The 13703-nt window shown below is 39.8% G+C and overlaps 1 protein-coding gene across 2 annotated transcripts in view; it reads left to right on the top strand.

The window, feature by feature from the left end:
• KLHL18 (kelch like family member 18) overlaps positions 1–13703 on the top strand; it is a 698878-nt gene that overhangs the window by 648523 nt on the left and 36652 nt on the right. For both annotated transcript variants that reach the window (XM_044066030.1, XM_044066031.1), the window contains exon 8: positions 12879–12983. In XM_044066030.1, coding sequence (XP_043921965.1) covers positions 12879–12983 — 105 coding nt within the window. The remainder of the gene's footprint in view (positions 1–12878; positions 12984–13703) is intronic.

The raw sequence follows: 13703 nt of genomic DNA on the forward strand, positions 1-13703 counted from the left end.
TTGTAAAGTATACAAGTGGAGCACCGGCCCACCCATCCCCTGCCCCTCCCCCCATCCTTCCTTGTAAATGTCTCTGTGCTTTTATGCAGCTATGTTTATAGCACCACATGCAGATATAGTGATACATTGGTGAGGGTCGTGGAAGTGAGCTTCCCTGCAAGCACTGTACAGTTAAACTTGCTTAGTACACAATTCATAGACTCCCATACTGTGTAAGACAGAGATCCAGATGCATAAGTGTGCCCAGCAGTCTCTCACTCTACTCCCATGCTTTTCAGTGGATGGAGTCTGCACAGGGTGAAATGAAGCCCCTTCATTCTACGCAGACTGACGATGTGGGTAATCTTTGTGTGAAGGTCTGTGTGCGCATGTGTATATTTGCATGTCTGTATTTTTGTGTGTGGGTGTGTGTTGTATGTGTGTGTGGGTGTGTGTTGTATGTGTGTGTGGGTGTGTGTTGTATGTGTGTGTGGGTGTGTGTTGTATGTGTGTGTGAATGGCTGTTGAGTCAAGTACATGTGTGAAGGGAGTGTCAGGGCTGTGTGTGGTCTTATACTTAGCACTTGGATGAGTTATTTCAGCTACTCAGTTGAGCAATTTGTATTTTATTATAACAAAACCAAAACCTGGTGGAGGTAAAATACGGCACTAGGATGCAGCAGTAAATAAAGCGTTGTAATCCAAAATTCTCCGATAAATTTCCAACACAGCCGTTTTAGTGTAAGCGTTTTTATGATGTAAACACTTCATCAGACACGTATGGTGCAGGACAAGTTGTGCTACTTTGCCATTTTATGTCAGTACTGCCTTAAGAACGTTGGGCAGTTGAAAGTCAAGGTTGTTTTGAGAAATTTGCAGTAAAATTTCAAACAGTTTTAGAGATAATGGTCTTAATTTGCTTGATACCAGTAATTAGCCCTCTGTAGCCATTTTCTTGTTTTTTGCCATTTGATCCACAGCAAGCATGTACGTTTAACATTATGGGAATCCAGACAAAGTGTATATTGGCAGCATGTTATTGTGTTTTAAGATCAGAATTAAAATGCTCATTGTGACCGATGGCCTGATGCTGCCACCAAATGTCACACAGAACTGGCACTTGTGGTTTGAATCCCACACTGTCAACTTAAATATGACGCCACCACGTACCACTCATATGAAGACCACCTTATGGGGTTTGAATTCCACCACTGACAACCATTGTGTATTTGAAGGACTGGGGCTACAGTCTCTGGATCTGCTCCACTGCCCACAGATGATGGCTACCAGAGGGATAATGTCTTGAATCACACCACTTTAACCAAACAGGTTAAACAGAAGAAAGTGTAGGCTTCAAATATCCACGCCTAGACTAGGACTACACTGTCACAAAGTTGAGCCTTTCACCTAGCTCCCAGGCCTCATTTTTCACTACTTTTGGTATAAACCACAGTGTATTCCAGTGTCTCTTACCCATAACCATTTTTCAAACACATTTTCTCTCACACAAGTTTCCATGGAGGGCTGGCAGAATTCTCCTATTCCTCAGTTTTTTTTTTCTGGCATGACAATACTTTCCATACCCTAGAAATATGGCTAGGGACCCAAACATACTACGTATCTGCCACTCTTGATTTAACCAAATATAAATTAAAAATAAATATTTAGTTTGTAATATTTATTTTATTTTATTTATTTTATTTTACATTTGTTAACCGGGCTGGTCTAGCTGGATACATATCCATTTTCAGTAGAGGTAAATAAAGTGCAATACACAATAGAAGTACATAATTAAAAGTAAGATTCAAAGTATTATTTAACTAGTAACTATAGCTTACATATGCAGGAATGAAAATTTACATAGATGTTATATAAGACAAAAGGACAGACAGGAAATTATACAAAAACATTGATACTTAAGTCAAATGGATTTTGAAGATTTATTAAGCTTTGCCAAGTTGTTTAATAATATCCCCCTCTCAGATAGTAAATATAGTGCATATATAAACATTGGCCACAGGATATTAAAAGTAAGTAAATAACATTTATTTAACTAGTAAATACAGCTCTGATACTGATGCAGAAGACAAGGCAATACAATGAGAATAAAAAATAACTCTCAATTATTCAGACATGGATATTTAAAGAAGACTGTAATTTACAGCTTAGCAAATACCCTGGCAATCCCTTATTGAAGATTCTGGACCCAACAGTTCTAAGGTAGAAAAAAAATGTATACCGGGCAGAGTTTGAAAACCAGGCCATCACAAAGCTAGTTGGCTTCACGCAGTTTTTTTACGGGTAGATGTATACATCTCAGCTCCTCATTCTATTTGTACATAAAAAAATAGGTGTAGATGTATCATATATTGCATAATTTCATTTTCAAAAAAAAAAGATGGCCTTCTATTTTCATGTTGCAGTATTCATAACCTTTGGGTTAACCTCTGCCTAGTGACCCGAATGTCCGGCCCGTATACAAAAGCTTTAGTCATTGCAAGGTACGTGGGACTTGTGTCTCACTCACCCTACGGCCAACGTCAGAAGTGACATCTGCACGTACCTTCCTCAAAACTCAATACCCCAGCTGGACCCCAGTCCCAGGATAGCTGCACAAGTCCTGAATCATCCAGCAACCCCCCCCCCCTTTTTTTTCAGAGGTTAGGAGAGTGGGATATAATACTGCAACATGGAAGAGAAGGGCATTTATGGTTACCATAAGATTTTACACAGCTTTTCTATGTACTTCTATTCTCATGTGAACCATGTCTGTTGTATAACTAGCCTGTCAAGGGGCTTATTTTATGGATGTGCAATAACTAAGTGCAATACTAAGGTAGCTCACCTATACACTGAAGGACTGTAAATTGCAATATGCAAACTGTGCAATAATTCATCGTAGATATGCTGCTATTGTTTCAAGTTTTACTTTGACAATATTATCATCATATTGTTCCTTGTCTCCTGTACTGGGATCGGTGTGGGTCACTGCTGTCCTACTTTACTTACAAATTGCTACTTATTAAATTTCTACTGTGATATTTTATTTTTTTTTCTTTGTCTATATGTGCAACTGTTTTCTGCATTGAGAACGAAGCATTGTAATTTCGTTCAGCTACACTGCTGTGTAGTTCTGAATGACAAAAGTTTTCTTTGACTTTGACTTTGAATGAGTGCCATAGCTCAAAGGGAAGAAAGAGGGTGGTCTGCAACTGTTTTCCAAAAATCCATGCAGGATTGCCCTAGCAAAACCTGCTCTAGATCTGGAGATTTGGTCCAGTTTGTAGCGCTTGTTGAAGAGAAACCTGATTTTTTTAAAGAGTTTTACTTGGTGAATGTTTAATGTTTCTGTAGGGCTTGAATGGTATAAGGAATGGATACAAGTCTAGAAATAGCAAGTGTTCATAACTGGATGCACAAATGCACTAATTATGGGTATTAAATCAAATTTAATTATTTAATTGCTTAGTTCAAAGCATATGTAAACCTATTCTGCTTTTATCTTCCCCTATTCTGAGGAAGTCTGTCTCTCTATGCAGAAGAAAAGGGTATTGGGAATTAAAGGCTTTAATCTGGCAATTCCTGTGATTTTGTTCCTGCATTTACTTTTTACAATGCTTCCTTTCTGGAGTTGAATTCCATATTGGTGTGGTGGATACCTGATTTTGTGTTTGGCTGTATGTTGAAGCCTTGATTTACAATCAGTTCCTTCCTTTTCACCATTACTACTCTGGAATGTAGGATAAGCACACTCACTCACTCAGAGATGTGACTATCAGTTACAGCCCCTCGTATGGGTACATACATTCATATGTTTGCTTGCAATAAAATGAATGAACAAATGCGTAATGACTTTCAGCTCTGTATTGTGAGAACTACACGGTGCATCCCATCACGCCCCTCCCCCTTACCCATCTAAACTTCTTAGCTGAAGATTCAGAGACAAAAGACTTAACAATCCATGCATAACCCCCCATGCATAACCCCCCATCCTGTTTCCTGTTTTTGCATAGCTGGTTGGGGTTTCATTTAAACAGTGACAGTCCTCTAGAGTTAAAGTTCACACCGCCAGGTGACTAGCCCTGCTTATAGACCCAACGTCTTATATACTTACATTAGCAACCATTTTCTGAAGGACAAAGTCTAAAACTCATATGCCTGACATTTAGTGACTATAGGCCAGAAAGCCACAAATTTTACAAGGGACAGACCAAAATAATTCTTCATTTCTTTGTTCAAGAATTCTGGATAAGCCAAAAATATATATATATTTTTTTGAGGGGTGAGGCTCCCAAAAGGGAAAAATTTAAAAACTATGTTTTATCTCTCTGTTAACTAGAAATGCCTACTGAAGAACATATCTCTTTAACTAGATGTACCTACTACCTACTGAAGAACTTTTTGGGGGGTAACCTAGGATTACGAATTGTCTTGCTCAGTCACATTATAGCAAATGCCTGTACTCTTGCAATTGGTGTGGATTAAGGCTACAGCGTGTCTCACTGTGACACTGAGAAAGTATGTTAAGCAGGAAATAATTACCTAACTTTGGCATTTTAAAACACACACATACACCACTCTTGTATCAACTACTACTAGCTTTTCTGTCGACCTTCAGTTCATCAGTGTGGTGGGGCAAGATTTCAAAATCCCATGGAAGAAACTGGTGAAAAAAGTGTGTTGCTTAGAAATCAGATGTTTGGGCTATGGCTTGAAAAAAATGCTGCTGAACATGAAACTGCAATGCAAGAAGCATTTTACATTACTTGGAAATCAGCTGCTGGGCTGTTTACTTTAAGGCACTCCAGCATCACAAGAAACATTCCCACTGCTTAGAAATCAGCTGCTCTGTTTGCTGAGTTTAGTGAGGTGCACACTTTCACATAAGGGCACATGCCTGTCTGTGCCACCACCCCCCCCGCCCAGCTCCACCACTGCTACATATTTGCCTGTAATTAGACGAGTGTCCCTTTTTCAGATTATCCCCAGCTGAACTGTAGACTTCAAGAAACTGGATCTGTTGTCAGCTCATATCAAGACTTTTTATATCCTGGGAGCAATGCTAGACACGTCTCTTCAGAAGGGCATTTCTTTTTCAGCATAGGACTACTGAAATGATTCCCTTGTTTTAGTGGCTGGAGGCAATGCTAGACACGTCTCTTCAGAAAGGGCATTTCTTTTTCAGCATAGGTCTACTGAAATGATTCCCTTGTTTTAGTGGCTGGAGGCTCTTTCTAAATCTTCTGTGAGGGTTCCCTGAAACTTGCCAAGCTTCCACTTGAGAAAATGTTAAACTTTACTTTCAAAAGTGTTTTAGGTTAAACAGATAAAATAGGATCTGAGAGAGACAATAGCCAAATGATGGTGATGGAACTGAAATAATTGGTGCTAGCAAATCCATATCTGGAAAAAATCCTTTATTTCATCTCGGAGCTAGTTTGAGGAGAGATGCCTTTGACTGCAGCTAGGCAGCATTCTGTCTCACTTTAGTGAACATAGTCTGTTGTCAGGCAAGGATGCACAATCAAACCAAAAAAGTGCTGGAAATGCTTTTGTCACTAAAGTAATTCAGAAATAGACTCCTTACAGGAGTGCTCACGATCAAAATAGGCCATTCATCTATCATACATGAGCAAAGCAAGGTGGAGTAAAGTTACAGTATCATTGCAGAGTGACCATGCAAGTCTGCAGACTGGAATTGTTTATAAACCTCCTTCTGCACACAGTTAATCTGCTGTGCATGCGCAGTTTGGTGGTGGCTTCCCAGTCTGAGGATTCATGTAGCTCACAAGTGATAATTTTCACTCAAGGATCTGTTCTGCATGCCAGGAATACTGTCTTATTCAACTTTTGGGCCAGATCCTGTATTGTCTTTAAGACCTCAGGAAAACCATCTGATTTGTGCATTTCCTTGGTTCAGAATTCTGTTAAAAGCAGTAAAATAATTGACTGGCTCTAATAAACTGTTACCGTCTGCAGATCCTACAAAGCACCTTTTGTCTTTTGTGAAATAAAACCAAATACCATTGAAAAGGTGAGCACTAATTTAGCAAAAAAATGTGTGTAATAAAGAACTGCAGACCAATTGTTATAAAAGAAGTTAGCTTGGCAAAAACTTAATTTGTTATAAAAGTATTAATGTCATTAGCTTCTGTTAATCATTTGTTTTGGAATTTGTATATAGTTTTATTTGCTGGTTGGATTTGTATTTATTTTTTCATTTGTTAAAATCTAATTAAAAAAAATTAAAAAAAAGAAAAGGTGAGCACTTTTTCCCTCCAACAAAATCAATGCCTTTTTTCAGTTTACAATAGTTTTATAATAAAAGTGCTCACCATTTCAGAATATTTGTTTATTTGTAACCGTATTTCCACACTTCTTCCCCTTTATATACTTCCCTCTTTTCTCTCGTTCCTTCTGTGTACTCACCCGCTCACCCTAACTATTGCTCCCCACTATCCACTCATTTCATCTTTCATTTGCATTCTGCTGTAGAGTATCTTCTCCCCCATTTCCTCCTTCAAACTTTCAATCACTTCTAGTCCTTCTCCTACAGTCACTGTCGTTTGCTACACCAGCTGCTGACTAGCAAAACAAAACTACGGCATAAAAGGATGGCTGGTACTTTTCTGCAACTTTCTGTCTGTTATATCTTTATTGTGAAACTGCTGATTGAAGTACACAATGCTACTGGTCTGCTGAAATGAGTCTGCAATGCATATTGAATTATGCTGATCTTCCTTTGCTGAAAACGGTTTGTATCTGTGCTGTAATATCCTTTTTGCAGTGACTCCATTACCATGCAGACTTTTCAAAATACTAGTCAATGACTTCTGTATCACATATAAACTCTTGCAGAATGTCTTTATTCAGTAGACTATGTACAGACTTGTAGAATGCTGAGTTTTTTTCTACAGTATGTATCTAATATGCATCATTTGGAGCGTTTCTCACTGAACCTCTGCTGAAAAGAGGACTCTGTGCCCAGTCAGACTTTCCCAGTCCGACAAGTACAGTCAGTAAATAAATAAATTTGAGGTATGGTTTGAGTGGTTTTGTGTGCTCTTCTCTGTATAATAGTTTAGGATGGTATTCATAGTCCTACACTTCTTAAATGTGTAAAAGGAAACTTCAGGTAGCAGCCCTGCACCTGTATTTTACTAAGTAAGGTGTGAACGGTTTTAGAAATTCTCAGCTTTCTGAGAAAACACCTATTGCCCAACTCATAAATAAAGGCATTGCCTCCAGAAAAAAAGAAGTTATAAGCTCCCTGTACTCTTACATCATCAGGCCAATAACGGAATACAATGCCATTTTTGGTATGTTTCTTTCCAAGCACCTGCAGCAGTTGGAGAGACCACAGAAGTTCCTCATAAGGAAAATCCAAGGTCTTCAGCATATGTCCTATGAGGATCGTCTGAAATCATTTTTTGTTTGTTCTGTTTCATACAAACTATTCGGATGCAGTGTCTGCCTTGCATATTAGGCAATCTTTGACCCTGCTTTACTGGCAATGCTGCATATCTGCAAGTCAAATGGTACATGGGTTACTCGCGCCAATTACCTTAACCTGGTATGTGACATTAATAGCACCTGCTTGAGGGACAGATTTGTCTCCCAGAGGTTACAACACCTTTGGAACAGACTCCCACTTCATGACAAGCAGAGCACCTCATTGGCCCACTTCAAACGGAATTGTCCGTATTGGACAGGAGTGATTGATGCTGATCATGGAAATAAGGGCGAAACTTGGCTAGGCTTGCAAAGGCTGTAGGGTCATTAGCGTAATAACCTCCTATGTATTATGATCCTACATGTAGTCTTGCACATATGAATCGGAATAAACTGATATGAAAAGAGTTGTGTAGAAATGTCCCTATTGTGAACATGCTTCACATGAATGTAAATTCACAAATGCTTTCATCTGCTTTTGGCAGGACCCTGTAATCATTGAGTTGCGCGAGTCTTTCAAGAAATTTTCATAAGATTTTTGCTTTGTTTATGGCTCGGGGCCACTGATACGCAGCTTATCAAAATGTTTTAAGACTTGTCTTCGTTCTGAAGGTGTCTTTGTATGGACACTCAGTTTAGGCTTTTATAAAATTGGAATTTGGAAAAAGGGGGGAGAGAGAATGCAAGGAACACATTAAGAGGATTGTGCTGGAGGATGGGAGAGGATGGATACTTTTTTTGGTCGGGATAAACCCCTAACTTCCCTTAAAAATTATTTCTAAAAATGGGGAAGGAAGTAGGGTAGTTGTTTATAAGAAAAAGGGTTTGGGAAGAGGTAAATACAGCTTCAGTAACACAGCAGAGACTTACTAAGGGTATACTCTAAAGTTTTTGCATAACACCTGTCCCTTAACAATTCATGCAAAGTCTGCCAGTATACCTAGCACTTACAACACTGAACCGTGTACAAATGACACCTCACACCATTTGATAACTTTTTGCTTGATATGTAAAAAACTGTGTGATGTATATTTTAAGCTGACCATGCACCGCCCAGCACAGGCTACAAGTATTGCACTATGCATTAAATATTCTCTAAGTTTACACTGCCACGTAGTGAGTGTCATAGTTCATATTGATGACTACATGCTGCTTAGTCTGGACAGCTGTGTACTGTGCACGAGCCACCCAAAAGGGTTGCCATTCTGCTGTTGGCTTGAAGAATGGTATAAGAAGCACTGCCACTGTCCACAACTGGCTGTCACATTTGCCTGCCAGACCAACACATCATCATATTATGGAGAATGCAGCAGGCCTTACACATTCTTGTTCTGAAGCCCCCCCCCATATATCCAGGCAAGGAAAACGGTCTTTGAGCAGGCCAAACATTCATTCAATGACCGTCTGTGTCTGGGCCAGGATGTTGGTGAAATGCTCATTAGCAACTCCCTGTGGGTTAAGAATTTGTCATTAGCCATGAATCAAGTGGGTGGCCTCCATCACTTGGAAAGCAAAATAGGGAGGAAACGTATAATGGAACATGGAGTCATTACTTAATACTGTTGGAGGGTTAGGGTTGGTGTAATGGTTAAGATGTTTACCCCACAGGAACAAGGTGCAGAGTTTGATTCTCAACTTTGAAAGGGAAATTGGCTAGGCATAAAATGGCCCATAAGAGCAGCTAGCCTAGTACATGACTATGAACTACCTATGCCACTAGGTTAATAACTGTGGTTAACAGCATTAGAACAGTTTGCACTTACCATCTTACCATGGTGGAGGAGGTACAGAGAACTTGTGTTCTGTGAGAATCATAGGCACTGCCAGGATGTTGGGCTGATATTTTCAAAATGCATCCCCGTCCATCACACTTTACCTGGCAGTTGATAGGGATGATAGCTCTTCTAGTTCTAGTATCTCTCCACATGGTCCAGATTGGGCTGTTAAGGCAACATAGGTGCAATCTGTTGCACCAAGCACTTGAAGAAGACTTACCATTTCATAGAAGGTACTCCTGTACTGGCTCAATCTTGAGGTGACACTGAGAAATAGATGAGCTCTTCCACTTGTGTTAAATTTCTGCAATATCCTTGAGGCAGAAGCTTGTGAGATACCAAACATGTCCCCATTTTCTCTGAAAGGTCCATGTGGAATGTGTTTAGAGGGCTTATTACATTCTTTAGTATCCGCAGGTATAGGAAGGCTTTCTGTGCCCCCAGTTCCTATTTGAGCCATAAAAGCTCACCAAAGGTCTTATTACATCTCTGACCACTCTACCTGTGCAGTAGTAATAGTAGTCATTTTTAATCAGGTAGAACCACTAGACACGGTCCCTTTTCAGAGGCAACCTGGGAGCAATGTCTGGTTATCTAACTTGCTCAAGGTCGGTCACACAGTAGGCAAATGAGGGCTGTGGCAATTGAACCATGTACCACCAGAGCTACAGCTCATAGACTTAATCCTCTGTTTTAACTCCCAGACTAAAGCCAGCATCTCCTATTCAGCAAAGTTCAGGTGAGTTGTGCTTTACCTGTACCTCCTCCTTCTGAACCAGTGAGTAGTGTTCAAAGCAGTGGGCTTTGGCATCACTGAGATGAGCAACTGAGGGGAATCGGGCTTGCAGCAAAACTGAGCATCTTTACTGTTTACAAAGTGGATAGAAAAGATGCGTTTTCACTTTTTATAACTTATTTGTTCATAGCGCAGATATGCATCAAAATCCAAATGTGAATTTCAAAAGGTGGGAAAAGAAACTCATTTACCTAAGAAAGTTGTAGATTTTTGATATATCTGTCATTAGCATCTCATGATTCCACTGTTTGCCTAAGGCTTTCTTGATCATCATCTGACTGTTCTGCTTTGACACAAATTCTCTCTTAACTGTGGCTTGCCGTAACATTTGAGCAACCTGCACACACACCTACTGCTCTTAACTGTAGTAACCATGAATGACACCACTATTTTCTTTCATAGTTTTGTATTCATTGTCTTTAAGGTGTTCCTGCTTGGTTTCATAGGAGTCCAAACTGGGGTGCAAGAGGCTGCGTGCAGCCCCCCAGACCTGATGAATAATAACATGATATATGTAAGTGGGGAGACTGAATGTACCCCAGAGCAGAGATTGCAAGAAATGTCCTCAAGGAGGAAATTCTCATAATGTCACCACAGGGGGGCCTTGTCAAAGGTTATCTGAAATGAATTATTGAGTACCAGTTCTGAGGCACTTGTGCAATGGGTCCCTTATTAACTTGCCCTCCATCCTTTCTTCTATCATTGATACAACTGAAGGCCGTAAAGCTATTTTAGGTATATTTCTTATGAGTGTTTTTCCCTTCTGTCATAGATACGCTTGCATAGTTTATGCTTGCCTCTCATCTTACAGGAAGGCATCAGGTTTGATTAGAATTGAGTACACTAGCATTGAATATGCCTGTTGTACCAGAAGCAGCAATGATGGCAGTGGCTAAAAGGTGTGGCTTTTGAATGCTGTTGCTTTGTTTTGAGTGGAATCCAGAAATCACCTTTTATATTGTAACAGAATCAATGGCTTGTAAAAATTCTAATCCATTTTCCATATAGTTACAGTTCAAGGGCTATTTTGAAGTGTGTGCCTTGTATTTAATACCTGCAGTGAACTCTCACTGCTGACACACACTCTTTATTATGGTAGTTTCCTTAGATTGTTACTAAGGCATGCAGTCCAGAAAACCATTTCAGGAGCCTAGCCCAGTTGCCCCAGAGCATCATCTAATTGAGTAACTTACTCAGAGTCGCACAGTAGACAAATGGAGGCGTAGGGAATCAGACCTTGCACTACATTTACAGCTCATAGTTTTAATTCTCTAACCACATTCTGTTTAGAATCTGAGAGAGAGAGAGAGCATGAAACATCATCACACTGTGATTTACTTTTTAGATTTTTGTTTCATGAACACTTTTTTTTCAGTGGGGCGGTTAGATTAAGGAATTATAGGCAACATGGACATTAACAGTTCAGAAAAATAGATGTAGCAGTAACTGAAGCCTAATGCTGAAAATCCCCCTTAATGCTGAAATGCAATTCTTTTTTTTTATTCAATTTACGTTCGATTCTTGGCTGGAGTGCCTTCTGTGTGGAGTCTGCATGCCCTCCCCCTTGGTAGAGTGGCTGGCGTTCGAAAGACATGCGTGAATGGGCATGCCTTAGTTGAAGATTGGACGTGTCAAGCTGGCACCTCGGCACAGTAAAAATCTACTGCCAATCATTAGCGGACCGGAGTTCTGTTGTAGCGACCCCTAACCGGGAAAAGTTGAAAGAAGAAGATTTCTCACTGTGCAGTTACACCAGCAGCATTTGGCTTATAAAATCAACTGCCATCTGTTGCTGGAATGTGCTTTGGCAAGGCAGACTGATTATTTGTCATTGAATTACTCAGTAATGTAGAAGTGTTGGTCAAGGTTGAGGGAAGTAGTATGTATTAATTTGTGAGATTGTCATTTTTAGAGATGTGAGCATAAAACTGTGGCAGCAGCACTGGCTGGAGTGTAGTCATTCAGCTGAGTAACTCGTGGATCAGTCACACCAACTGCCTGGGGCTGATTGTTCTGTATTTGGTGAAATCACTGTATCCCCCCAACTAATATGCAACATTTTATGAACCTCACTGCAAAATTGATTCTCTAAGTGCTCTCTTAGGATGAAAGAAGTTATAACAATGTGGAGTTAGGTTTTTTTTTCCTTACTAAAGTCTCCTCGCATTTACTTTATTGTTGACTCTCTATGGGCAAAAAATGTAACCACTGTCAAGGGGTGGTTCTTTTAGAGAGCAGGTTTTACTGGAAGACATACAGTGTCTTACTTTTTTCTTGGATCCACTCCAGACGTTCCGTGTGTTGAGTGCATAGATTTGATTACACAGGTCAGTGCTTTCTGGAGTTGCTTTTGTCAGTTGAAATGAAGCTGGACTGACATGGCTGTCACCTTAATCTAGCACATTCCTAGCTATAGGATGGATCTTGTACTCTCCCTTCCAGCATATACCACATGCACCTTGTAGCGGAACTGTTAATTCCCTCAACCGGTGGTCTGTTTCCTTCATAACTGGTGGAGTAGCCCGTTTTGTACAGTTGTGTAAATTCTAAGTAGGAGGAAGTTTTTTGGGTAACTACTTTGAGGATGCAACCACATATATTTGTTTAAATTTTGTTGACCTAGTCAGTCTCACTATGCCAGTGGCCTCTCTTTCAAGGGGCAACGTTCATACTGACTAGGAGAAATTTGATAATGTCAGATTAAGGCTAATAAAAATCCATTTTGATTTTAAACCTTTTATACAGGTAGTGTGAAGTTGAAGTGTCACCAGTTTATGGCTAAATACAGTCCTCTCTTGAATTAATTACTGTGAAGTAGATAACGTCTTCACAGTTTGAGTGGAAAAAATGTAATGTGTTCTCATCCTTTCTTACAGTGCAATGGGGACAGTAGTCTTAGATGGACAAATTTATGTATGTGGCGGCTATGATGGAAACTCATCCCTAAATTCTGTAGAGTGCTACTCTCCAGAGGCAGACAGGTAAGTTGTCTGATAAACTAATATGATTGCCTTTTACTGTGAAAAAATGCAGTCACCTTTCATGTTTGTTTATTTTTTAAAAAAATGTGTGTGAACTTTCTCTCTAGAACGTCTTCTAATTCAATTACAGTGCTGTTTTATTTAGTGTTGCTTCACACTCCAGTGTACTGCAGTAATTTGCATTTACATAGTGTCATTAGTTGCTTTGTTTATTTAATGAGCCATATGATTATTGGTCACATTGTTCCTTGAAGATGAAGGCATACTGTCGTCTTAATTTTTTTTTTTTAGCAATGTCAAGACCCATCATTTTAGAGGGGCTAAATGGCTACAGATTCTCATGTGATGAACAGGCACTTGCGGATACAATTTATTATGTGACAGATAGTGACCGTGAGCTTAAAGTCCCACACCACTGCTGACATATTTAGAATGTGCAAAGTAACCATGGGGTTTGACTCCTGTCACTGATGCTCATTAAAATACAAAGGGGAGTTGGCCTTAAGGAAATACAGTAAATGTGCACTGCTATTGAGTATGAGCAAACACCTGCCACACTCGGGAAAAGCTCCAAACTTCATGACTGCAGATCAGAATTACACTTACTGGCCACCCAGGATATTACTCTCATCAGGCCAAGCCCAGGGCCTTTCAGTGCAACCTTACCAACAGTAATTGAAACTTTACTAGAATTATTTTGTACCCCCCACTCACACTAGC

This window comes from Protopterus annectens, chromosome 3.part0 (assembly GCF_019279795.1).
Source record: "Protopterus annectens isolate FY-2018-M chromosome 3.part0, PAN1.0, whole genome shotgun sequence".
Lineage (NCBI taxonomy): Eukaryota > Metazoa > Chordata > Ceratodontiformes > Protopteridae > Protopterus > Protopterus annectens.